A 26954-nucleotide genomic window follows, 5' to 3' on the forward strand; every position below is an offset into this window, starting at 1 on the left:
CCTATTGTGGTTGGCAAGCTGACCTCAACAAAACTGTAAGCAGGCAGTTTACTTTAACCCTTCCATTCCTTTGTTTCTTAACTTGTCAGTTAATCCAGCAACCCCATTCCAACGCTCATGATATGCTCAAGCTAGAAGTTCCCAGTATAAAATCCTATCCAGGTCAAGCTCCTGATTGCCTCCTTCTTCACGCTTTTTTGCAAAGAACTTAGAAATTCTAACTAAAGTGCGAATGACTAGCCTCATTCATTCAAACATTTATAATGCTTTTTCTTCACATCAGCCAATGGAACTGAAGATAAAATGGGAAATGTGATGTAGTAATATGATGAACACTGTTCTGAGCATTTAACAAGTATTAACTTATTTTACCTTTTTAACTACCTTGAGGTGGTTACACTTGTGACCTTCATTTCACAGATGGCAAAAGAGGCACAAAAAAATTAGCTAAAGAGCTTTGTGATGCTGTACAACTCTTAGAAGATTCTTAGAGAAGTTAGGATTTGAACCCAGGCAGTCTGGCTTCAGAACAAGGTTTCTGCTCTCTTGAGACTTCTGTCCTAGAGCTAGGGAGCCAGATCAACAAGAAAACAAGCCAAGAAATCATACATGCCTGTAGTGGTATGTATTATGGTAAAGTGTAGAAGCAGATTTTATGATCAGGTTGCTGAGGATAACTGGCAGCTTGGAACACAAAAAACAGAATAGAAAGGTAGAGGTAACTATATCTTAGCTCAATAATGAGAAACTTTACCATAGCAACCATGTGAATAATAGGTCATCTGAACCCATCCTTACCCATTTCCACACATCCCTTTCTCCCTACTTTCTACCTTACACATGCCCAACCCCTTCTGCTCTTTTGAGTAAAAGAATGATGTCATCATGTCTCCCTGTTCCCTGAGCCCCATTTTGCAAAGAGAAGGTCTGGTTTCCGAGGTAAAGATATATTTGAGAAGTAATCTGGGCGCTGTCTGTGCCTCCCATCTCTTCAGCTTTGCTACTTCTAGGCTTATCTGCACATATAATTTGTCAGCAAACACTCTTAGTAAGACTTTTCATTGCATTGTATAAACTGGTTTCGAAGTGTCTTCTTCCAAAGCAATCTCTTTTTAAAGCAGACTAGGTTATTAAATACTGGATACAGACTATTTTAATACTGTTTATTGGTTTAATATCCCCATTATTAATTTCAACTTATTTTAATACCCCATCATACTTCAGTTATATAATTCAAATTCTGCTTTCAGCATTAGCTTCTTTATAACTAGAGGTTTTACTTTCTTTGACTTTGGATTCTAAGTGCTTGCAATTTGAAAAATGCTTTGGTGCTTTTATATGCTGCTTTTATGTTTGCTTTTAAATAAAATATTTCTACATAAGTGATTATTTTGAAAATTGCTCTTTCAGAACCTAACAGTTTCCAGAAGAAGGCTGGTATTTTCATCGATGGATTACAATTAGGAGAAGATTTTATTAAGTTGCATAAACTTCTAGGAAAATCCGCTTACAAAAATGCAAAACTTTATGGTCCTGATGTTGGTCAGCCTCGGGGAAAGACGGTTAAGATGCTGAGGAAGTAAGAGCTGGAGGAAGCAGAATCGCTTTTCTTAAAATAATATTTCTCTCTGGTATAGAATCTTCATAGTCCCCTTGTTATTGGACAGTTTGCTGCCTGACTAGATGATTTAACAAAAGAGAAAAACATTGACTGGTTCAAAATACCAAAGATTTGGGGAAAATGGTACCTCTGAAAAAAATTTGTATCTGAGATAGGAAATTTGTGTTTGCTTGATTCTAAAGTAGTAGCCAGCCCATTTCCAAAAAATAAAACTCTTGTGCATATATTGTGTATATGAGAATGTAATGGTAACATGATGTTGTTGTTTTTTTCTAGTTTCCTGAAGGCTGGGGGAGAAGTGATTGATTCAGTTACATGGCATCAGTAAGTACGTCTCCTGTTCTTCATACTAAAAAAGTACTGCTAGCTTTACTTATTTAGTTTTCAAAAAACTATTTCCATTTAACTCTAAGTGACTTTATAATTCATTTAAGAATCATATAGTGCCTTAAACAGCGCTGTACTAGAATTTTAATATTAACAAAACAAAAAAATTAACTTATTTTAAATAATGTGGTTTCTACTTGGTAGTTTCTAAAGGATAGACACACTGTCCTTTAACTTGAGGGACAGATAAGCAGCTAAAGCCAGTGTGCTTGCCAGAGAGCCAGTATCCCACAAGTACGTGCACTGATGACTGTGGCTTCTCAAGACAGAGTCACTGATCCCTTCTATCGTGGTCTCTCCTTAGAAGAACTTCGGCCATTTTTTATAACGGGAAAGTGCGAAGAGGTAGTAGGAAGAGCAAGTTCAGCCAAGTAACTTAAAAGCAAAAACTAAAAATTGTTTATTTTTCCTGACTATTTTCTAAATAATTTAGCTATTACTTGAATGGACGAACTGCTACCAAAGAAGATTTTCTAAACCCTGATGTGTTGGACACTTTTATTTCACTTGTGCAAAAAGTTTTTCAGGTAATAGTCTTTTTTCTTTATAAAGTAAAACCAGAATCCCTAGTCTGTGGTCTAGCTAGTGCTAAGTTCTCGATGTATCTAAACTTACATGTTTTCTAGTTTTAAAGAACAGGCACTAGTCTTACTTTCAGCCCTCCTTAGCATCAGGTCTTATTCATGTACATTGATTAGAAATTAAAAATACTTCCACTAGCCTTTTGGTAGAATTACCTTACATAGGCCATAAGAATGGGATTATTTCTTCCAAACCTAATATTCCAGTAAAAGTAACTGCCAAGACCTAAATGACTGTGAGCATATTTTGTAACTACACTAGATTGGACAGATGGGTCTGGGAATACAAGATTTTGAATATTGTTAACCTTTAACGCCATAATTGGTCAGTTTGTTTGCAGTTACCATGGTGACTTCCCTATTCCATAGGTTGTTGAGAAGACCAGACCCCACAAGAAGGTTTGGTTAGGAGAAACAAGCTCTGCATATGCGGGTGGAGCGCCCTTGCTGTCTAACACCTTTGCAGCCGGTTTTATGTGAGTGAAGTAGCACTTGCCTCAGGGATCAGGTTGCAGCATGCTCCTATTCTATTTGATTGAAACAGCTCATCATCCAAAATTCTGATCAAAGATGGTGTATGTGGCTGGGTGCCAAAATATGTGCCACATTTTGCAAGAGAATGATTTACTAAAGCTTGTTCACATCTTTAACAAGCAGTCCAAATTAATCAATGTATGAATGCATTGTTTTACAAGTTTTGTTCCTTAATTATGGCCCATGAACATACCAAAAATTTCTTCTTAAAGAAATACATTGGAAATGAAGGAAGGAAGGGAGGAAGGGAGGGAGGGAAGAAGGGAAGAAGGAAAAGAGGAAAGGGGGGAAGGGAGGAGGGAAGGAAAGGGGAGAAAAGGGAGGAGGGAAGCAAGGAAGTGAGGGAGGGAGGGAGGAAGCGAGGGAGGAGGGAAGGAAGGAAGGAAGGAAGGAAGGAAGGAAGGAAGGAAGGAAGGAAGGAAGGGAGGGAGGGAGGGAGGGAGGGAGGGAGGGAGGGAGGGAGGGAGGGAGGGAGGGATCATTGTAAAGGAGTGCATCTGGAGCCGTGACTTTCGAAGGATATGCAGTGCATGCTACACAATATTTATATATTCCCCAAAAGTGTCAAGTTTGAAGTATAAAGTCACACCAGAGAGGATACCAATTTAAAAATTTACTAAAGCACCTCTTAACTCCAAACACCACAAACTTAAACAGCTAGTTAACTTGCATTCTGTAATTCCATTAACACCCTTAATCTGTAGTCTGTACCCTCACATTGAGACTTCCTCTCGTTTGTCTACTACGTACATTCTTACAATTCCAGAATGAAGTACAAATTGTTTATGCTTGTGGGAATGCGATGAGTAGAGAAAAGAATGGAGATGTTTGTTTTGCCATTAACTAAAGATGAGGGTAGGAGGTGTCCATAAAAGTTTAGTTGTGATTCTACTTATTTCACATTTTACTACTACTAACTACAGCAACCTTGTAGCCTTTAGACCTCACATGGGGGTGGGAGATACCAGGAAGGTCAGGGAATAATTGTCAGTCGGAGTAAGAAACTGTGGGCTGGGACTTTGTCTACTCTGCTTTGTAGACATTGTCTTACCCCGAAGGGGATGTCCACAGTATATTACTGGTCTCCTAGGATTTGTGCAGAAGTATGAGAACATGTGAAGAGCGGGATAGTCTCTATTTCATTTGAATGACTTATTTACAATTAATACCACTCTTTTGGTTTCCTGTCAATTCTACATAGATAAATAAATTAGAATGGTCTATCATTAAAATGAAGTTATTTTGTTTTCCAAACCTGAAGAAAGTAGCCTCACTGTGTTCCAGGTGGCTGGATAAGTTGGGCCTGTCGGCTAGAATGGGCATAGAAGTGGTGATGAGGCAAGTGTTTTTCGGAGCCGGAAACTACCACTTAGTGGATGAAAACTTCGAACCTTTACCTGTAAGTGACTGTTTTCTCTTCTTTCTGTGAGTAGATTAGAGTATATTGAGAACTCCCTTTATTAACCTCCTATAAATTGTCAATCCTCTCAGAAAAGTCAGCATTCTCAATAAGCAGCCAAACCATAGAAAGGTAAACTAGAAGAAACTTTAGAGATAATCCATCCTAATGTCTTTCAGTCTCAAGAAAAGAAATTGAGATCCAGGAATAATGTTATTAATGTGGACTATTTTGAATGTAGTATGGGATTTCTTAAAAAGGGGTCATATGAAATTTTATGACTCTGGTCTTACAAGATACCAAACTTGGATCATAAAATGTTTTACAGCATAAATCAAAGTTAAAATTGTTTACATTATCCAAAGCTTTAAAACATTTTTATGTCATAAAATCATAATTTATTTAACTTTAAGATAGCCAGTAATACCATGTATTTGTTCAATAATCTCACCGGAAGTATTGGTTATTTTGTTAATAATCTTCAAGATATTTATGAATTTTTTAAAAGTCTAATTTCTACCCTACCTCCAACTGCATCTGGTGCTAAATTAGGTGTGATGTAGCCTTTCTATCTAAAAAGCCACCTGGAACTTATTTATGTCTAAAAATTGAGATAGTATACTTATCTCCCTGAGCAGTATGATCTTGATTTTTATTGTCTAAAATGACATTTGAGGATATCTTTTCCTCAAGGAATTATTTGAACATTATAGGAAAGCTAAGAAAGTTTGCAAAAAGCTTATGCCAAAATATAAGCTAGGCTTCTGTGGTCTGTAGCTAGATTTCTCAACAAAATTGCTTTTAATCTGTCATGGTCCAAACTCATGGAGCACACTGATCATAACTTTTAGAAAATTCTTAGAAAAATGTCCTTGCACAAAATGGAATGTATCTTTCCCAAGAAAATTATGAGCCATCTTTAGAGTTAAACCAAACATGATAATTTCTTTAGACAAATATCTAAAATCTACTGCCGTTTTTTTCTTAAATGGACACTAAAGGTAAATAAAGTTTCTACAAAATTCACCGAGTACAATGTCTAGAAACTAGCCAGCTTATCCTGTCAGTCTTTGTAAATAGTGCCGGTTATTTATTATGTTATCTAAATCGGCTCAGTGCCCAAACATAAACTTTTGACTTCAGAACCTTTTTATATGCACTAAATGTACTTCTCCCTCAAGGTGCAGAATCAGCTAGCAAAACTTGCGAGAATAAATGCACCATATTACTATGACTAGGATCCAAGAGAATTGGCCTTAAACCCATTGTACATGTCTTTTTTATTTGATTTGCATAACGATCTGGGAAGGTGGCAAGGTAGGTATCTTAGATCCATTTTCCAGATGAGGAAGTTCTAATTGAGATGGAGCCACATGATTTGCTCAAGGTCACATAGTTGTGCGCCTAACGAGTCCTGGTACAAATTCTGGCTCGGAGGCCTGCATGCTTTCTACCCTCTGGGAACTGAACCTTGCTAAAGTTGTATCTCCTCTGAAACATTTTATTGATTGAACTCTTGTCTTAAGAGAAGATCTGAGTTTGAATTTAAGCAGAGAAACAAAAACTGCCCTGTTGGGTCTGCTTTCCCTCAGATCCTGAAGAATTGAGGTATATATTGAGTGGGTTTCTTAAAACTTATTATTATGGAAAATTTCAAAGTAGAGAGAAAAGTATATGAATCCTCAATCTTGTTTAACCTACAATTCTGCCCACTCCTCACATCCCATCTACAGAGATTACTTTCAAGCAAATTACTTTATTCATAAAAATTTCGGTATATATTTACTTTGTAAAAATAATATCATTATCATACTTTAAAATATTATCAGTGATTCCTCAATATCATCAAATGTTAAGTCAGTGCTTCACATTTTTCTTATTATTGAAAATGTTTTAACAGTATATTCAAATCCATAAGGTCCACATATGGCATTTGGTTGATAAATCTCTTAAGTCTTTTAATCTTTAAATTTGCATTCCCTCTCTTTTTTTGGTCCCTTAGAATTCATTAATTTAAAAAAGCAGGTAATTTTTTCTATAGAGTTTGCCATATTCTGGGTTTTGCTAAATTTATTCATTTAGCATGCTCCTCTGTCCTTTCTATTTCCTGTAAGCTGGAGGCTTGAGCTTACTCTTGGGGTTTTTGTTTTGCTTTGTAAGAATTCTTTGTGGGTGATATTGTGTGCTTCCACCAACAGACACATGATGTCTGGGTTGTCTTTCTTTTTTTGACCTTGATAACTAAGGATAATTATTGCCTAAGCCATTACATTATTGGGGTGGGGGGGTTATAAGGTTTGAAAGAAAATATTTTAATTTCTTAAAAAAAATTTTATTCTAAAAACGTGTGTGTGTGTGTGTGTGTGTGTGTAAAAGTTCTGCTTCGAGCTTTGCTTTCAATTTTTAGATGATAGACAACAGAGAATACTTAAACTGTCTCTAAGTCATGAATTACAGTCTTGACCTGTATCACCCAGCAGGCAGGATTGTGGAAACATGGTCCTCTAGTAATAAAAAGCAGCAAACAAGACATTCATGGGTAACATGAACCAAAAGATGAATCCTATATAAATACCTCTAGAAAAACAGTAACATTCTTTGTAGGATAACTACTTGCTTGACATAGTTTTTGTCAAATAAAGAAATAAGTAAAGATCTATTTTTGTCCCTTTTCTCCCCAACCACAACTAGGATTACTGGCTTTCTCTTCTATTCAAGAAACTGGTTGGCACCAATGTATTAATGGCAAGTGTGAAAGGTCGAGCCAGAAGCAAACTTCGAGTATACCTTCATTGCACAAACATCAACCAGTAAGTAGGCAACACACTCTTAAAACCAACAAGTTTTAATTAGAAAGCACATGACTTCCCACTTCAATGCCTTGTTGTCCTCTCTCTATCCAGAGGGTCTGAGCTGCATCATGGTTCTTCTTTATTATTTTTCCTATTCATAGTGATATGCTGCCAGAGTCTAACTAAAACACAAAAACAAAAAAAAAACAACTATAACATAAATATTAGCATTTGACTTTTATAAGAACTTTATCATAATCCAAAATAGAGATATATTTTAAATTTAAATAAAGAATAGTACTAATGTATTTTATACAAATAATTTTCATTGAATGAATATAAATATAAATTCATATGAATGAATAATTATATGAATATACTTATCCCCTAGTATCATATATAATAAATTTCATAAGGAAGAAAAGTTAAAGAAGAATAACAACAATAATCTTGTTTTCAAAGTTTCAACTCCATTTCTGGGGTTGAGAGATTGCAGATATTTGTAGTCTAATACTCTGGCCTTAGTAGCAAAAATATGTTCCCAAATCTCAGAGAGTTTTCTCCTTTTCTTAGTTTCAATTTGTCCTTCCTGTTGGGATGATACTAAAATACTAATTCTAGCCAAAATAGCCACCGAACAGTTCCAATTTTTCTGGTGAGTGGGAACTCTTCCGAAGTTGGGAAGTAGTTTGGATCGATAAATTCTGGAAAGTGTCAATAGATTTCATTTTCTTGATGCTCCACTCTTTTTATAAGGCTAGGAAAAGCCCCTGTTTATATGACTTATAATTTGAATACATGTGAATCCTCAAAATTTAGCTTTTACCACTTAACCTTCCTGTGTTTGAAAATGAATAAGCTGACTGGCTTCCTAGCAACTCGGCCTGGCAAAGCAGCAAAGACCTCAGAGTGCATCCCAGAAAATGCTGCTGCAAAGACCAATAGTTATAATCATGATTCCCAATAGGACCACATTAGTGGTCTTACATTATCATAAAAGTTGGGGTAAAAAGAAGGCCCATCTTCACTATGAGTCCTGAGTATTATCCAATTATATTTGTAATCAAGTTTTTAAGTGCTTAAATGAGATACATATTTTTATTGAGTTAATCCATTTGCCTCTAGCCCAAGGTATAAAGAAGGAGATTTAACACTGTACGCCTTAAACCTTCATAACGTCACCAAGTACTTGCAGTTACCACATCGTTTATTTGACAAAGCAGTGGACAGATACCTTGTAAAACCTTCAGGGCCTGATGGATTATTTTCTAAGTGAGTAATTTTTCTTTTTCATTTTAAACTTTTACTAAATGTATTGGAGTTTATCAGAATAGAGAATCAACGGGGAGAAAAAGAAGTCAACTATTTCAAGTTTTGACAATTCTTAATATTCAAGAAATTTATTTCTGAATACCTATTAGCTCTAATTTGTGAGCTGTATGTGATTGTCTAATAGCACTAAAGTAGTTTTTTAAAAATCAGTTAGGTTAAGAAAAAAATTAGCCAGAGAGCCTGACCTGTGGTGGCGCAGAGGATCAAGCGTTGACCTGGAACACTGAGGTCGCTGGTTTGAAACCCTGGGCTTGCCTGGCCAAGGCACATATGGGAGTTGATGCTTCCTGCTCCTCCCCCCCCCTCCCCTGTCTCTCTCTTTCTCTCTATCTCTATCTCTCTTCTCTAAAAAATGAATAAATAAAAAAAAATAATTTTAAAAAATTAGCCAGAAATGTACCTTTTATGTATATTTAAAGTTGGTTCAAACACATTTTGGTTTTTCAAGCCAGTCAATGAATATGTCTTATAAAAGACCATACTTGACAGAATATCCAAGAGCGACTATGAGCTTTGAAGAGTTAGGTACACAAAGATTGTCAGATTTCTGTCCAATGTGTGTTGTTGGAAGGAGCTTTATTCAATCATGGCTATTCTCTGATTTGAGCATAAAAAATTAAGAGTTTACAAAATTCTTACCATCTCCTCCCATCTTTGCAAATGCTACATGTGATGTTTTCAGTGACAATTAACATAACCTGAAGAAAGGACAGTAAGCCTGCTTTCTCCAAAGTCCTATCCCCAGTAGGCAGGTGTTATTAACAATGGGTATCATTCCTTTATTTTCACCCTATTTTTTTTTTTTTTTTTGTATTTTTCTGAAGCTAGAAACAGGGAGCGACAGTCAGACAGACTCCCGCATGTGCCCAACCGGGATCCACCCAGCACCCCCACCAGGGGGCGACGCTCTGCCCACCAGGGGGCGATGCTCTGCCCCTCCCGGGCGTCGCTCTGCCGCGACCAGAGCCACTCTAGCGCCTGGGGCAGAGGCCAAGGAGCCATCCCCAGCGCCCGGGCCATCTTTGCTCCAATGGAGCCTCGGCTGCGGGAGGGGAAGAGAGAGAGAGGAAGGAGAGGGGGAGGGGTGGAGAAGCAGATGGGCGTTTCTCCTGTGTGCCCTGGCTGGGAATCAAACCCGGGACTTCTGCACGCCAGGCCGATGCTCTACCACTGAGCCAACTGGCCAGGGCCTATACTTTCTTTCATTATAACTGTAATCATACAACCTGTAATGGAAAGAAGACAAGGAAGCCACAACTTTTCCTATGTCTTTACATGCATAACCTTTGCAGACGTTTTTTAAAATTATTTTTTATTAATTTTTAAAATGTATTATATTGCCCTGGCCGGTTGGCTCAGTAGTAGAGCGTCGGCCTGGCGTGCGGAGGTCCCGGGTTTGATTCCCGGCCAGGGCACACAGGAGAAGCGCCCATCTGCTTCTCCACCCCTCCCCCTCTCCTTCCTCTCTGTCTCTCTCTTCCCCTCCTGCAGCCAAGGCTCCATTGGAGCAAAAGATGGCCCGGGCGCTGGGGATGGCTCCTTGGCCTCTGCCCCAGGCGCTAGAGTGGCTCTGGTCACGACAGAGTTGACGACCCGGATGGGCAGAGCGTCTTCCCTGGTGGGCGTGCCGGGTGGATCCCGGTCGGGCCCATGCAGGAGTGTCTGACTGCCTCCCGGTTTCCAGCTTCAGAAAAATACAAAAAAAAAAAAATATATGTATTATGTTAACATGGATTCAAATGTCTTACTCATTATAACCCCCTCACCCCCCCAACAACATACCCATTATACTCCCTTTGCTGCCTCCCCCGATTCCCTCCCCCCTCCCTTATGGTATTTGCTGCCCTGTCATCTGTACCTATGTGTTATGTATATATAATTTCACTAATCCCTTCACCTTCTCTGATCCCTTTTTCTTATCCTCCTTCTTTCTGACAGCTGTCCCTCTGCTTTCCATGACCCCACCTCTGCCTCTGTTCCACTCCTCAGTTCACCATGTTCATTAGATTCTACATATATGTGAGATCATATGATATTTGTCTTTCTTTGCCTGGTTTATTTCACTTAGCATAATAATCTCCAGGTCTATCCATGCCATTGCAAAAGGCCACATAGTATTCCATTGTGTATATGTACCACAGCTTTTTTATCCACTTGTCCACTGACAGACACTTGGCCTGTTTCCAGATCTTGGCTATTATACATAATGCTGCAATGATCATGGAGGTACATATCTTCCTTTGAATCAGTGTTTTGGGATTCTTAGGATATATTCCTAGAAGTGGGATAGCTGGGTCAAAAGGCAGTTCCATTTTTAATTTTTTGAGGAAACTTCACACTGTTTTTTACAGTGGTTGCACAAGTCTGTATTCCCACCAGCAGTGCAGAAGGGTTCCCTTTTCTCCACACTCTCACCAACACTTGTTGTGTGTTGATTTGTTAATGAATGCCATTCTGACCTGTGTGTGGTGGTATCTCATTGTGGTTTTAATTTGCATTTCTCTGATGATTAGTGACGGTCAAACATTTTTTTTATATGCCTATTGGCCATCTGTACGTCCTCTTTGGAGAATTGTCTATTCAGTTCCTCTGCCCATTTTTTAATTGGATTGTTTATCTTCCTGGTGTTGAGTTTTAGAAGTTCTTTATAAATTTTGGTTATTGTCCGCTTATCGGACGTATTGGCGAATATAATCTCTCCCATTGTTGTGGGTTGTCTTTTAATTTTGTTAATTGCATCTTTTGCTGTACAAGAGCTTTTTGGTTTGATATGGTCTCATTTGTTTATTTTGTCCTTCGTTTCATTTGCCTATGGAGATAAAAATTGGCAAAAATATTGCTATGAGAGATATTGAAGAGTTTACAGCCTATGTTTTCTTCCAAGATGTTTATGGTTTCATGACTTATATTTAAGTCTTTTACCCATTTTAAGTTTATTTTTGTGAATGGTGTAAGTTCATGATCTAGTTTCATTGTTTTGTAGGTACAAGTCCAATTGTCCCAACACCATTGTATATTCTTGCCTCCTTTGTCAAATATCAATTGACTATAAAGGCATGGGTTTATTTCTGGGTTCTCTAGTCTGTCCCATTCATCTATATGCCTGTTTTATGCCAATACCAAGCTATTTTTATTACAATGACCTTTTAGTATAACTTGATATCAGGAAGTGTGATATCTTCTACTTTGTTTCATTTTCAAGATTGCTGAGGCTATTCGGGTTTTTTTGGTTCCATATAAATCTTTGGAATACTTGTTCTAGATCTGTGAAGAATGCCATTGGTATTTGAATAGGAATTGCATCGAATCTATAGATTGCTTTGGGTATTATAGACATTTTAATGATGTTTATTCTTCCTATCCATGAACATGGTATATGCATCCACTTGTTTGTATCTTCCTTGATTTCTTTTTTCAATGTCTTATAATTTTCTGAGTACAATTCCTTTACCGCTTTGGTTAAATTTACCCCTAGGTACAGTGGTACCTTGAGATATGAAGAGACCAACATATGAATTTTTTTAAGATATGAGCTGCGACTCAGTCCGTATTTTTTGTTCGAGATCCGAGCGAAATTCTGAGATACGAGTTGTGATTCAGGAAATTGCTGCTAGTTGGTGCTTTGGTGCATGGGTCCAGTATCGGCAGTTTGATATACGAGTTGACTGACTTACGAGCTCGGTTACAGAACAAATTAAATTTGTATCTCAAGGTACCACTGTACATTATTTTATTTATTTATTTATTTATTTATTTATGTAATCGTGAAGGAGATTGTTTTCTTTTTTTTTATGTAATCATGAAGGAGATTGTTTTCTTTTTTTTTTTTTTTTCAGAGACAGAGAGAGAGTCAGAGAGAGGGATAGATAGGGACAGGCAGACAGGAACAAAGAGAGATGAAAAGCATCAATCATTAGTTTTTTGTTGTGACACCTTAGTTGTTCATTGATTGCTTTCTCATATGTGCCTTGACTGTGGGGCTACAGCAGAGCAAGAAACCCCATGCTTGAGCCAGCGACCTTGGGTCCAAGCTGGTGAGCTTTTTGCTCAAACCAGATGAGCCCGCACTCAAGCTGGCGACCTTCGGGTCTCGAATGTGGGTCCTCTGCATCCCAGTCTGATGCTCTATCCACTGTGCCACCACCTGGTCAGGTGGGGGGGTATTGTTTTCTTAATTTCTCTTTCTGAAAGTTTAGTATTGGTGTATAAAAATGCAAATGCAACTGATTTCTAAATATTGATTTTATATCCTGCCACCTTGCCAAGTTAATTTATCAGGTCTAGTAGTTTTTTGACTGAGACTTTAGGGTTTTCCATGTACAGTATCATCTCATCAGCAAATAATGACATTTTTACTTCTTCTTTTCCAATTTGGGTGCCTTTTGTTTCTTCTTCTTGTCTGACTGCTGTAGCTAGGACTTCCAGAACTATGTTGAATAAGAATGGTGAAAGGGGGCTATATTGTTCCTGATCTTTAGGGATTTCTTTCAGTTTTTGTCCATTGAGTATGATGTTGGCTGTTGGTTTGTCATATATGGCCTTTATCATGTTGAGGTATATTCCCTGTATTCCTACTTTGCTGAGAGTTTTGATCATAAATGGGTACTGGATTTTATCAAATGCTTTTTCTGCATCTATTAATATAATAATGTGATCTTTATCCTTCATTTTATTTATGTAATAAATCACATTTGTTGATTTGTGAATATTGTACCAGCCTTGCCTCCCTGGAATAAATCCCACTTGATCATGATATATGATCTTTTTAATATATTGCTAGATCTGGTTTGCTAATATCGTATTGAGAATTTTAGTATCTATGTTCACTAGAAATATTGGCCTATACTTTTCATTCTTTATAATGTCTTTACCTGGTTTTGGAGTGAAGATAATGCTTGCCTCATAAAATGAATTTGCAAGTCTTCGCTTCTCTTGAATTTTTTTTGAATAGCTTGAGAAGAATGGGTGTTAGTTCTTCTTTGAATGTTTGGTAAAATTTGCCAAGTCATCTGGTCTAGGACTTGTGTTTGCTGGGAGTTTTTTGATGTTTCAATTTCATTTGTTGTAATCACTCTGTTTTGGTTTTATGATTCTTCCAGATTGGGTTGTGGAAGATTGTATTTTTCTAGGAATTTATCCATTTCACCTATGTTGTCCAATTTTTTGGCATATAGATCTTCATAGCATTTTCTTAGAATTCTTTGTATTTTTGTGGTTTCAGTTGTTAATTCTCTCTTTCATTTCTAATTTTATTTGGGTCTTCTTTTTTTTTTCTTGATGAGTCTAGTTAAAGGTTCATCAATCGTATTTACCTTTTTAAAGAACCAGCTCTTGGTTTCATTGATCTTTTGTCTATTTTTTTAGGCTCTATGTATTTTATTTCTGCTCTGATCATTTTTTCCTTCTACCTCTTCTGAGATTTATTTGTTTTTCTCTTTCTAGTTCTTTAAGGTGCAAGGTTAGATTGTTTATTTGAGCTTTTTCTTGCTTCTTAATTTATGCTTGTATGCTATGAACTTCCCTCTCAGGACTGCTTTTGCTGTGTCCCATAGATTTTAGGTTGTTTTATGTTCATTTTCATTTCTTTCAAGGAATTTTTTTATTTCTTTCTTGATCTCACTGTTAATCCATTTGTTATTTAATAACATGCTATTTAGCTTTCAAATGTTTGAATGTTTTTCAGTTTTCTTACTGTAGTTGGTTTCTAGTGTCATGCCTTGTGATCAGAGAAAATGCTTGATATGATTTCAATCTTACTAAATTTATTGAGACTTATTTTGTGTCCTAATGTAGTCTACCCTAGAAAATGTACCATGAGCACTTGAAAAAAATGTATATTCTGCTGCTTTGGGATGAAAGGTTCTGAACATATTAATTAAATCCTGTTGATCTAGTGTGTTAAGGCTGTTATTTCTTTGTTAATTTTCTGCCTGGAGGATCTACCCATTGATGTTAGTGGGTTATTAAAATCCCCTACCATTATAATACAGTGGTACCTTGACAAACAAGTTTAATTCATTTCATGGCTGAGCTCGTGACTCAATTTGCTTGTGTGTCAAATCAAATTTCCCCATTTAAATTAATGGGAATGCGATCAGTCCATTCCGGCCCCCAAAAACCACATGACTTTTTTGTTTTATATGCTTTTAAATAAGAAAATGTACTTTATAAATAACAAATATATATACACACACACACAGTAAGAGAAAATGTGAAGAAATAAACTGGTTTATGAAGTGTATTTACCTTCAAGGTCAGGTGAAGATGCTGGTGGAGGATGAGGAGACATTAGCATAACAATGGCTCTTCCCAAGCAGGAAAGTAATTAGCAATTTCACAGACAGCTGTCCAGTGCCATTTTTAACAATAAAAGTGAGCAAACTCAGAAAATACAAATTTTACAAACTCATTTGCCTAACAATCATAATTTTCTTCACTGACTTTTGGCTTTTTCGCCACTTTTCTCACTTTCACTTAAGAGTCATTTCAACAAAATCCTTTCCATGGAAGTTTGTTTCTCCTCCCTTTCAGAAAGTTCGGCAGGCTATCTAGTGGAGCGTGATGGAAGCTTGTGATTCAAATATTCGCTCGTGACTTAAAGTAAAAAATCCTGTGACTGCTCATCTCTTAAATTGCTCGTGATTTAAAGTGCTTGTGTGTCAAGGTACCACTGTATTGCTGTCAATCTTGCCTTTTATGCCCATTAAAATCTGCTTTATATATTTAGGTGCTCCTATTTTAGGTGCATTCATATTTACAATGGTTATGTCCTCCTATTGGATTGCTCCCTTTATCATTATGTAGTGACCTTCTTTATCCCTTACTATATATAGCCTTTGTTTTAAAGGCTGTTTTGTCAAATATAAATATTGCTACCCCAGCTTTTTTTTTTTTTTCATTTCCATTTGCATGAAATACTATTTCCCATCCCTTCACTTTCAGCCTATGTTTATCTTTTGTTCTGAGGTGGGTTCTATTTTCTTATCTATGCAGCTACCCTATGTCTTTTGATTGGAACATTTAATCCATTTACATTTAAAGTTATTATTGATATGTACTTATTTATTGCCCTTTTATTCTTTAATTTTACAATCCTCTATTTCTTTTTTCCTTTGCTCTTTTTATAGTAGGCCCCTTAACATTTCTTGCACTATTGGTTTGGCTATAACGAATTCCTTGAGTCCTTTTTTGCCTGGGAAGCTTTTTATTTCTCAATTTTAAATGATAGCCTGGCTGAATAGTCTTGGTTGTAGGTTCTTGTTTTGTATCACTTTGAATATTTGTTGCCAATCCCTTCTGGCCTCAAGTGTTTCTGTTGAGAGAAACACTTATGGGGGCTCCTCTGTAGGTAATTAACAGCTTTGCTATTGCAGTATTTAGTATTCTTTCTTTTGTCTCTTAACTTTGGCATTTTAATTATGATGTGTCTTGGTGAAGCCTCCTTGGGTTCATCTTTAATGAGGTTCTCTTTGCTTCTTGAACTTGGGTGACTTTTTCTTTCACCAATGTAGGGAAATTTTCAGCTACGATTTCTTCAAACAGACTATCTCTTGTTTGTTCTCTTCTGCTTCAGGAACCTCTATGATGAGGAAGTTGTTTCTCTTCATATTGTCACAGAGGTCAGAGTTTTCTCAGTCTTTTTGAGCCTCTTTTCTTTTTGGTGCTCTGCTTCTGTGCTTTCATTTATCTTGTCCTCTAAATCGCTAATTTGATCCTCTGCTTCATCTGGCCTGCTGTTGATTCCTTCTAGTGCAGTCTTCATTTTTTATATTGTATTTGTCATTTCTGACTGGTTCTTTTTTATGATTTCAATATCCTTTTTGATTCTTGCCATCTCTTTATGTTCTCATTGTGATCATCCATTGTTGCTTTAAGATCCTTGAGCATCCTAAAAATCATTATTTTAAACTCTGCATCTGGTAGTTTGGTTAATTCTATTTAATTTAGTTCTTTTTCTGGGGTCTTCTCTTGTTGATTCATTTGGGTCATATTTCTTTTCCCAGTTTGTGTATTAAGTAGCACTGTCTGAATTTGTAATTTGTTGTGGTGTCTTTATGAGGAAGATGGGCTCAGTAGTACTGACATCCAGGCCACCTGTGTCCCTTGCTCTAGGAATGCCTTTGAGGGTGGTATTTACTCTCCTGTTGTATGTGAGTATGAATGCAGTTGGTCTTTTCGTGGGTATGGTTATCCCTTCAGGCTGGCTGGCTCTAAGCATTAACCTTGATCCTATGTATTAGATTGTGCAGTGTCTGTCCTGTTGGGTGTATTTATTCTCCGCAATGTTGGTGCCTGCTAGACTTCTCCTTTGTGCATGCTGCTTGTGTAGCTAGTATTGGTGCTATTTACCACCCACTACTGGTTGTGTTGATTTTGGGTCTTCTTAGGTTGGCATCAGCCGTTGTTTATAACATGCCATGGGCTACATGTCTGGAGCTACTGCTCTGTTCACTGTTTGCATCTGCTTTTTCTGTGCCCTAGTGTGGGAGGGACCAATCTGTGTATAAGAATCAGTTTCCTCCTTCTTAGAGATAACAGCAGCTCTGTAAAAGCCCCAAGCTCTGTAAGATTTGCCTCCACTTTTAAGCTGTTCCACCTCCTCTTGCAGCTATGTGGTCTTTCCACAGAATCTTTTATAGAAAGACTGTAGTGTTGGCTCAGACTGGCCTCACCCCACCAACCCCTCCACAAGTTGCAAGCTTGTTGGGTTAGGACAGCTGAGGTTGGGAATACATTAGTGGGACCCCCTACTTCAGGGGTCTCTGGTCAGGAGCTCAGTACGGGGAAAGTGACCACTACTCCAGAGCCTAATTCCTCAGATACTGCTGGATACTCCAATTCTATTTCTCCCCAGCAAGGTGAGCAGCAGGTTCAGATTGGGTGGGGCCAACAGTCCCCTCTGCAGAAGTTCTTCCAGCTGATGAGCCCCTGGTCTCAGGGAGGATGACTAAAAGAGTCCTCCCTTGGGGCTGACTGTGCCCCCCTAGAAAGTGGGTAAGTCCCTCCACTGGACCAAGCAATAGGCCCATGGGAACCCCCACTTTAAATGTCTGTGCTGCAAGTCTCTCTCCCTTCCCCCTGTGGAACCTAGCCCAGCAGGGTAGGATATGCAGCACCCAGGCCAGCTGACTCTGAAACTCCACCTTGTCCAATGCACACAAGCTGCTGTGCTGGTGTTGACCCCAGAGAGCGGATCTCGCCTCAGCTGGGCCTAGTGTCCAGTGAGCCCTCCCTTAGGACACACCACCAGCTAGGGTCCTAAGGTCCTAAACCAATGCTCTCCACAGCTGGCCACTGAATGTGCTGGCCCTGGACCTCCCTGGAGGGAACCTGGCATAGGCTAGTGGGGGACACTGCCCGTGACTGGCCCTCAGCAACCTTCTTGGAGCTACAAGCAATCCAGAGTTTGTGGTTGCTTTTGCTGGGCCCAGGTGCACATGCAAATACCGAGCCACACACGTAGGCTGGCTTTTACCCATATTGGGCCTGGGGGAAGGTCCAAAAAAGGACCAGATTCCCTGTGCCCCACCTCCTGCAGCCTCTGTCTGCTGGCTGCTTGTTGGGCTTAGCCCCTGAAAAAATTGCTTCTTGATTGGCATCACTTGCAACTTTTTTCACTCATGGATGAAATGAGCATTACTAAAGAAGCTCAGAATACCCTATTGTGCAGATGAACGTTAAAAAGAGTAAGGAATGTAAATTTGTGATTTCCACAAAGGGTGGCTGTCCAGGTGCCTACCATAGAGAGAACCCTGATTATAAGTGCCATTTTAACAACCGGTTTATCAAACTCAACAAAAAATTAGGTAGTGGTTCTGCCAAACCGGTCCAAATTGGCTGAATCCCACCACTGGTTGCATGTTTTATAAAATACCATGGCATGCTTACCCATTTTTCTACTGTTTAAAACCTTTTTCTCTTTCTATTGTAAATAATGCATATTTGGGTAACAGATACTTTTCTCTATTTGGGTCTGATTCTTTTTGAAATAAGTATTTTAAACTTGTTTGTGGCTGATGCTCATAAGGAAAAAGTAAAGTAATTGAATAATAGAGTTGGAAGTATCTTAAGAAATCATCTTAGTCTAACCTTAGATGGATATATAAGAACATTCATCTCTGATTCTTCTTCTGATGAAGCCACAGCCTCTCTGTGCCTTTTTTTTTTTTTTTTTTTTTTTTTTTTTTTTTTTTGCTGCTCTTAATTCTGTTTTCTGGGGCAGAAGTTGAAAACTGTGCCTCATGCCTGTGAGCAAGTGGGTTTTTTTTCTTTTTCTGGTAGGGGAGGTTGGCATGTACTCTGTGTTAACTTTTTATTTTTAACTAGTTGTCAACATTTGACAATTGACAACTAAAAAATCTTTAAAAATAGATATTCTGGCAACTCTAGGCTTGTTCCTCCTGTTAGATGTGACCCCATTATCTTATGCCTGTCGTACACTTTCACATATACCTTCCATGGACCTTGTGAGCATTTGTGTTTGCTACTCTTAGTCTGGAGCAATGCCAAATACCTCCTTTTCTCCAGAATAACTTTCAAATATTTGAAGGGCAATTGGTTTGTCTTCCAGCTCTTTCATCTGAAACTTCATAAACATATATTTCTTCATCATCATGTTACTGACTTCAAAATATGAAACAAGATACTACTCTGAAATAAAACCCTACCCACATTTCCAGCCTGATGTGGAAATAATCAGCATGTTTTAAGCTTACACAGCATACACTGATAGCATCCTTTACCTGTATTTATAGCTGATTAAACAATTTAGCCCAGTGGAATTAGTGTCTTGGCCATGTTTCTTCATCCTAACTCACAGCAATATTAATTTACAATGATCAGATTTACCCTGAAACTCTGTAACCTATTCAAAGGTATTTCAAACGTTTTAGTGTACCATTGTAAATGGTCCTCAGTGTCATGCAGAACAGCTCTTACTATTGTCACATAGAGATCATTTCAAGGCCTATTTTTGTTTGTGGTTTCCTGTTGTTCATGGCACTTCCTCCTGGAGCCCAATGAAAAACTGATTTGATACAGGTGTGAAAACAAACCCCAGTGCACATGGACCAAGTACAACCACCTTGCGGGCTCCTGAGACTCCCGCATAACCATAACCATGGGCATCTTATTGATATATGTCTTAAGGTACAAAGCCCAGAGCTGCGCCTCTAACCGAGGTTAAATGGAACCACTTTTTCTGCTGACTGATAATTAGTGAGGATAGAGTAAGAGAGCTTTAAAAATGAAATCTTTATAATAATGCTAAATTGGAAACCACCAAATGTCTAACATTAGACGATTAAGTAAACAAATTAGCATTCTCACACAGTGGAGTCCTGTGCAGCCTTTAAGATGATGTAGTGGATGAATGTTTAATGATGTGAACTAATGTTAAGATGTGTTCAGGGGAAAAGAATCAAATTTTTTTTAATTTAAAAAAATTATTTCTCAATTTTATTTTGTTTAATTAGTTTACATTTATTATTATTTTGTATTAATTTCAGGTGTATAGCATTGCGGTTAATCATATACTTTACAAAGTGATCCCGCTGATAACTCCAGTACTCACCTGGCACCATACATAGTTATTACAATATTATTGACTATATTCCTTCCAGGGGTCGTCAAACTTTTTATAAAAACCGCCCACTTTTGCAGTGCTGGTAGACCTGGTCCCTACCGCCCACTAGTGGGCGTTCCAGCTTTCATGATGGGCCAATCGCGGCGCTGTTTGGTTGCACGGTAGGGACCAGGTTGACCAGCACTGCAAAAGTGGGCGGTTTTTATAAAAAGTTTGATGACCCCTGCATGCTGTACTTTACATCCCCATGACTATTTTGTAACAACCAATATATATGTTTAAATCCCTTCACCTATTTCACCCAGTCCCCCACACCCACTCTACTCTGGCAACCATCAGTCTGTTCTCTGTATCTGTTAGTCTGTTTTTGTTTGTTTATTTATTTTGTTCTTTAGGATCCACATATAAGTTAAATCAGATGGTATTTGTCTTTCTCTGTCTTATTTCACTTAGCCTAATATCCTCTAGGTCCATCCATTCTGTTGCAAATGATTAGATTTCCTTAGCACTTGTGGTAAATGTACCACAGCTTTTTTTTTATCCACTCATCTAGAGATGGACATTTGGGCTATTTCCAAATTTGGCTAGTGTAAATAACACTGCAATGAACATAGGGGTGCATACATTCTTTTGGATTAGTGTTTCAGGTTTCTTCTGATATACATTATGAGAAGTAGAATCACTGGGTCATATGGCAATTCCGTTTCTAATTTTTTGAAGAAACCCTATATTGTTTACCAAAGTGGTTGTAACAATCTGCATTTCCACTAACAGTGCATGAGGGTTCCCTTTTCTCCACATCCCACCAATACTTGTTGATTTATTAATGATAGCCATTCTGACAGGTGTGAGATTATATCTCATTGTGATTTTAATTTGCATTTTTCTAATGATTAGTGACACTGAGCATCTTTTCACATGTCTATTGGCCATATGTATGTCTTCTTTGGAAGAGTCGAGTTTTAAAAGACTGTGTATAGTATATTTATTTTGTTGAAATGAAAATATGTATTATACATGTATAAAAAGGATGGAATATACATCAAAATACTAAAAATAGATAGGATGATTTAACAGGTTACATTTGTTACATCTATTTCTCAATGATGATAATACTTTTACAGCACTCACTCACTATATGCAACACACTTTTTTTTTTTTTTACAGAGAGAGGGATAGACAGGGACAGACAGAAACAGAGGCAACACACTTTTTTTTATTTTATAATTTTATTTTTTTAATGGGGTGACATCAATAAATCAGGATACATATATTCAAAGATAACAAGTCCAGGTTATCTTGTCGTTCAATTATGTTGCATACCCACCACCCAAAGTCAGATTGTCCTCTGTCACCTTCTATCTTGTTTTCTTTGTGCCCCTCCCCACCCCCTATCCCTCTCCCATTCCCCCCTCCCCCCCATAACCACCACACTCTTATCAATGTCTCTTAGTTTCACTATTATGTCCCACCTACATATGGAATAATACAGTTCCTGTTTTTTTCTGATTTACTTATTTCGCTTCGTATCATGTTATCAAGATCCCACCATTTTGCTGTAAATGTTCCGATGTCATCATTTCTTATAGCTGAGTAGTATTCCATAGTGTATATGTGCCACATCTTCTTTATCCAGTCATCTATTGATGGGCTTTTTGGTTGTTTCCATGTCCTGGCCACTGTGAACAATGCTGCAATAAACATGGGGCTGCATGTGTCTTTACGTATCAATGTTTCTGAGTTTTGGGGATATATACCCAGTAGAGGGATTGCTGGGTCATAAGGTAGTTCTATTTTCAGTTTTTTGAGGAACCACCATACTTTCTTCCATAATGGTTGTACTACTTTACATTCCCACCAACAGTGGATGAGGGTTCCTTTTTCTCCACAGCCTCTCCAACATTTGCTATTACCTGACTTGCTAATAACAGCTAATCGAACAGGTGTGAGGTGGTATCTCATTGCCGTTTTGATTTGCATTTCTCTAATAGCTAAAGAAGATGAGCATCTTTTCATATATCTGTTGGCCATTTGTATTTCTTCCTGGGAGAAGTGTCTATTCATATCCTCTTCCCATTTTTTTATTGGATTGTTTGTTTGTTGTTGAGTTTTATGAGTTCTTTGTATATTTTGGATATTAGGCCCTTATCTGAGCTGTTGTTTGAAAAAATCATTTCCCATTTAGTTGGCTTTCTGTTTATTTTGTTATCAGTTTCTCTTGCTGAGCAAAAACTTCTTAGTCTGATGTAGTCCCATTCATTAATTTTTGCCTTCACTTCTCTTGCCATTGGAGTCAAATTCATAAAATGCTCTTTAAAACCCAGGTCCATGAGTTGAGTACCTATGTCTTCTTCTATGTACTTAATTGTTTCAGGTCTTATGTTTAGATCTTTGATCCATTTTGAGTTAATTTTTGTACAGGGGGAGAGACTGTAGTCCAGTTTCATTCTTTTGCATGTGGCTTTCCAGTTTTCCCAGCACCATTTATTGAAGAGGCTTTCTTTTCTCCATTGTGGCAACACACTTTTTTAAGCGTTCTACATATATTACATGTATTACATATATAATTTTGACATTACTCTTCTAAATTTTCAACAAAAAAGTGCTAACTTTTTTCATGATATAAACACATTGAGAAAAAGATAATAGAGATATAAGCATTGTTTACAATTGTGGGAATAAACAGTAGAAATAAAAGCAAACTAATGCTTTCTTCACAAGCTCTTATTTATATTGGATTTGTTGCTATGAGCATGTATTCATTTTATTTAAATAGTAACAAATATACATAAGAAATAACACTTGTGCTGAACAATTTTTTCCAGTTTCTAACTTAGTTTAGATTTTGAATTCTACAGTGAAACGCAAAGAACACATAATTTGGTGGAGAAGCTGTGGTTTAGCCAAACAAAATCATTTGTTTTACCTAGCAATATACATTCTACCAGAATATCTTCAAGACATAAGAAAATGAATGCATACCTCCTAGAGAGAGGGGAATGAGGGTTATGGGCATAGTCACCTGTAGGAAATGTTATTGACTGTCATTTTTTATGTTAATTTTTTCTTTAAAATTTACATTCCATTGAATATATCCATTTGCTCTATATAAAAACATTTTCAATTATATGCCATCAAATAAAATTTCCACAAATCCAGAAGTTATGTTATGGTTATCCTTTTTATACTTCCATCATATTGCTCAGTATAGATTATGTATGGTCCATTTTCTGTAAAGGGCCAGGCAGCAAATATTTCAGGCTTTGTAGGCCATATGGTCACTGTCACATCTACTCAGCTCTACCAGTGTAACTAAAAGATCATATAGATCAAATACCTAACTGACAGAGTGTTGAAATACAAGTCATGTAATATAGGCTATCCAAAAAATTTGGGGGGTGGGATTTAAAATGATCTCACGACTTTTGTAGAGCAAGTAGAGCACACACAACTTGGTTAACCTAGACGTATCTTTCCACTTTGCAGATCCGTCCGACTTAATGATAGAACGCTGAAGATGGTGGATGATCAAACCCTGCCAGCTTTGACAGAGAAACCTCTCAGTCCCGGAAGTCCATTAAGCTTGCCAGCTTTCTCATATGGGTTTTTTGTGATAAGAAATGCCAGAGTTGCTGCTTGCCTCTGAAAATGAAAGGCACGCACAAACCCTGAGATTGAATTTTTCAAGAGTATTGAACAGAAGAAAGCAAAACTCAAACTATAGGAAGGCAAAAAAGATACATTTGAAATCAACTAGGGGAGCTTTAGAAACATGGGGACACTCTCAGCCTAGACTTTGCACAGTATTTTGTTCTAAATAAACCACTGCTAATAACAGTACCTTGATCCAAACACTAAGCTTGTACTTTGCACGTAATAATTTTATTTAAGGTTAGTAAAATGTATGTAAATGCTTCCAGTACAGTCAGGAGGCAAGTAAGTGAAGGATATAGTATTAGTTTTAGGAAAGTGCTTAGTTGTTTTTATTTTCAAAAAGTTAGAAGATTGTCAGATTCTTTCCTGCAGATGCTGTCTCTATGGGCTCCCATCAGAAAGTTTATCACCATAACCTTCAAAGAGACAAGCTCTTTGCATTTTAACAGAGAGCTAGATTCAGTTGCCACTTCTCTTTATTCTTTGTCAGCAATACTATGTGAGAGGATAGATGGTGGATGTGAGAGTATAAAAAATGATTAATGACAATCATTTTCACAGAGGGATGGAATTTTGTAAAATTCAAATGAAATAAAAAATAACTATCAGGGAAACTGATTTACCAAGAAGAAAAAATTTAGTTCAATACATTATAACCCATCTGTTAATGTTTACTTCTGTTCTACCTTTAGATCATGTTTTAGTTGAGGAGCTTTTGGCTGCAAGTAAAAGAAAACCCTGATGCTAATGGCTCAAATAGGGACATTTATCATCCCAATAACAAGAAGTTCAAACAGGGTGGCCTCCACAGCTCACTAGGGAACCAGGCTTGCCATCTCTGCTTGGCTACCATTTGTATTGGCTTCATTCTCAATCTGGTGGACTGATGGCTGTACCTACTCCATGGACCCACTGAGAACTGGCAGCAACCAGAGAAAAAAGATCAGTAATTTTTCTGTCTCCTTCACAGACTTGAAGAACCCTTTTGCAGAGGTTCTGCCAGCAAACCTGTCCTTGTGTCTCCTCATGTCTTATTGGTCAGGGATGGATCACATGACCATTCTCCCCAGTCACTGCCAACAGCACTGAGATTCTTATAATTGCCTGCTAGTAAGCTTTTGGAATGGAAGTCCATGGCACTGACCAGTACAGCTCTGTGCTTTTATCAGTGACAGGTGGTATTAATTTCTCCTGTATCTTAACTTTTAGAAATATAATCCTCTTTATATTTATGCCAACTATGAATAGATATCGTCTCAATTAAATTTAATTACATTTACGAGGCACTAAAGCTGGAACTTAAAGTTTGGATGCTTGAATACCCTTAAATGTTTTATGTATGTGGTTTTTATATGTTCACAATTGAAATAAAGCAATTTTTATAATGTCAGTATTGCATTATTATTTTTTAATAAAGCTTAAGCCTACAGATCCCTATATTTGGAAGCCTGGTTTTTCTCCACTGCACTGTTTACACCTCCTGTCTTTACTTGTCCTGTCAGTCTCCCGAACACCAAAGGAGTTGACCTTGATGAAAAGAGATCATCAAGCACAAACACAATTTCCTCCTTCATCATGTAGATCACAATCAAAGTCTTGTCCTGTCTATATTTCTCTTCACTGTCTTCTCTGCCACTTAAATAAAGTCAAGGCCTAATTATTTACTTGTATCATCATTATTATCATCACCTCCTAATTGTTTTCTCTGACTTTGGTTAAAATTCTTAAATGGTTCCCCATTTCTTACAGGCACACAAGGTCCTTCATAACCTGGCACCTGCCTATTTCTTCAGTCTCAACTCATGTCATTCTCCCACAAATTCTGTTCTCCACTCCACACTGGTTTAGAAGTCTGAACATACAGCCTCTTTTATACATTCTGCTTCTGTACTTGGGTGCTGTACCTTCTGCTCTCCCTGGATGATTCTAACACTCCTTCCTCCCTATGTGGAAAACTTGCACATTTATTAAGACCCAGCTCACATCAGTTTCAATACCTCCCCTATTATTCAAGTAGATTTTGTTATATTTCCTTGAGCCTATAGCAGTGTGGACATTTACTAGGGCACTTAGGATGTGTCTCAGTGGTATTCATATATATCTTTCTAACTTAACTTTAAGTTCATAAGAAAGAGGTTCACTAGCCTAATCATCTTTGTACTCCTCCCAATGCTTAGCGTATTTTCTGGCACACTGTATATACTTAGGTGTCCCCCCCTTTTTTTTTTCTTTTTTTGACAGAGACAGAGTCAGAGAGAGGAACAGATAGGGACAGACAGGAAGGGAGAGAGATGAGAAGCATTAGTTCTCGTTGCAGCATCTTAGTTCATTGATTCCTTGCCATTGATTGCTTTCTCATATGTACCCTCACCAGGAGGCTACATCAGAGTGAGTGACCCCTTGCTCAAGCCAGTGACCTTGGGCTTCAAGCCAGCGACCTTTGGACTCAAGCCAGCAACCATGGCATCATGTCTATGACCCCATGCTCAAGCCAGCAACCCTGTCTCAAGCTGGTGAGCTCATGCTCAAGCCAGAGACCTCAGGGTTTCGAACCTGGGTCCCCAATATTCCAATCTAACACTCTATCCACTGCGCCACCACCTGGTCAGGCTGGTGTTTCCTTAATGACAGAAAAGAGCAGCCAAAGCTGAAACTAGATTTTGAATATACAGAAAAGCTTAATAATGTTACAAACCTGAAGAGGTATTGTCTGCTACCTTAAAAAGTCTTTAAAATTACCACTAGTGAGCTCTTACTACTGGTAAATAGTTACATGAAAGAATGGGGGCATGATTAGGTGGAGAAAGGAATGCTCTCAGTTATATATTAATAATGATTAAATGCATTATCATTATGGTTTTCTTAAACTTCCTTAGCAGAAGTTCTGGCCTGTCGTGTCATTGGGACTTTTTGAGCCCCCACATTTCTATTGGCATTTAATCAATCAAATATGTTTATTTTCTGCAACTTATTATATAGGTTCAAATTACTTTTGTCTTTTATTTTTTGCCTTGTGGTACATTTCATCTCCATGATAATGGGTATTTTCAAGTCCTGTTGTAAAACTTGT

The 26954-nt window shown here is 37.6% G+C and overlaps 1 protein-coding gene across 1 annotated transcript in view; it reads left to right on the forward strand.

Moving 5' to 3' along the window:
- The window catches only part of HPSE (heparanase), a 48377-nt gene extending 23103 nt beyond the window's left edge, over positions 1 to 25274 (forward strand). Inside the window, exons 5-12 of the mRNA XM_066280246.1 lie at positions 1411 to 1579; positions 1898 to 1945; positions 2442 to 2535; positions 2959 to 3065; positions 4408 to 4522; positions 7214 to 7332; positions 8440 to 8586; positions 23717 to 25274. Of these exons, the coding sequence (XP_066136343.1) occupies positions 1411 to 1579; positions 1898 to 1945; positions 2442 to 2535; positions 2959 to 3065; positions 4408 to 4522; positions 7214 to 7332; positions 8440 to 8586; positions 23717 to 23876 (959 nt within the window). The 3' untranslated portion in view covers positions 23877 to 25274. The remainder of the gene's footprint in view (positions 1 to 1410; positions 1580 to 1897; positions 1946 to 2441; positions 2536 to 2958; positions 3066 to 4407; positions 4523 to 7213; positions 7333 to 8439; positions 8587 to 23716) is intronic.
- The last annotated feature ends 1680 nt before the right edge of the window (positions 25275 to 26954 follow it).

This window comes from Saccopteryx bilineata, chromosome 5, assembly GCF_036850765.1.
Source record: "Saccopteryx bilineata isolate mSacBil1 chromosome 5, mSacBil1_pri_phased_curated, whole genome shotgun sequence".
In the NCBI taxonomy this organism is placed as follows: Eukaryota; Metazoa; Chordata; class Mammalia; order Chiroptera; family Emballonuridae; genus Saccopteryx; species Saccopteryx bilineata.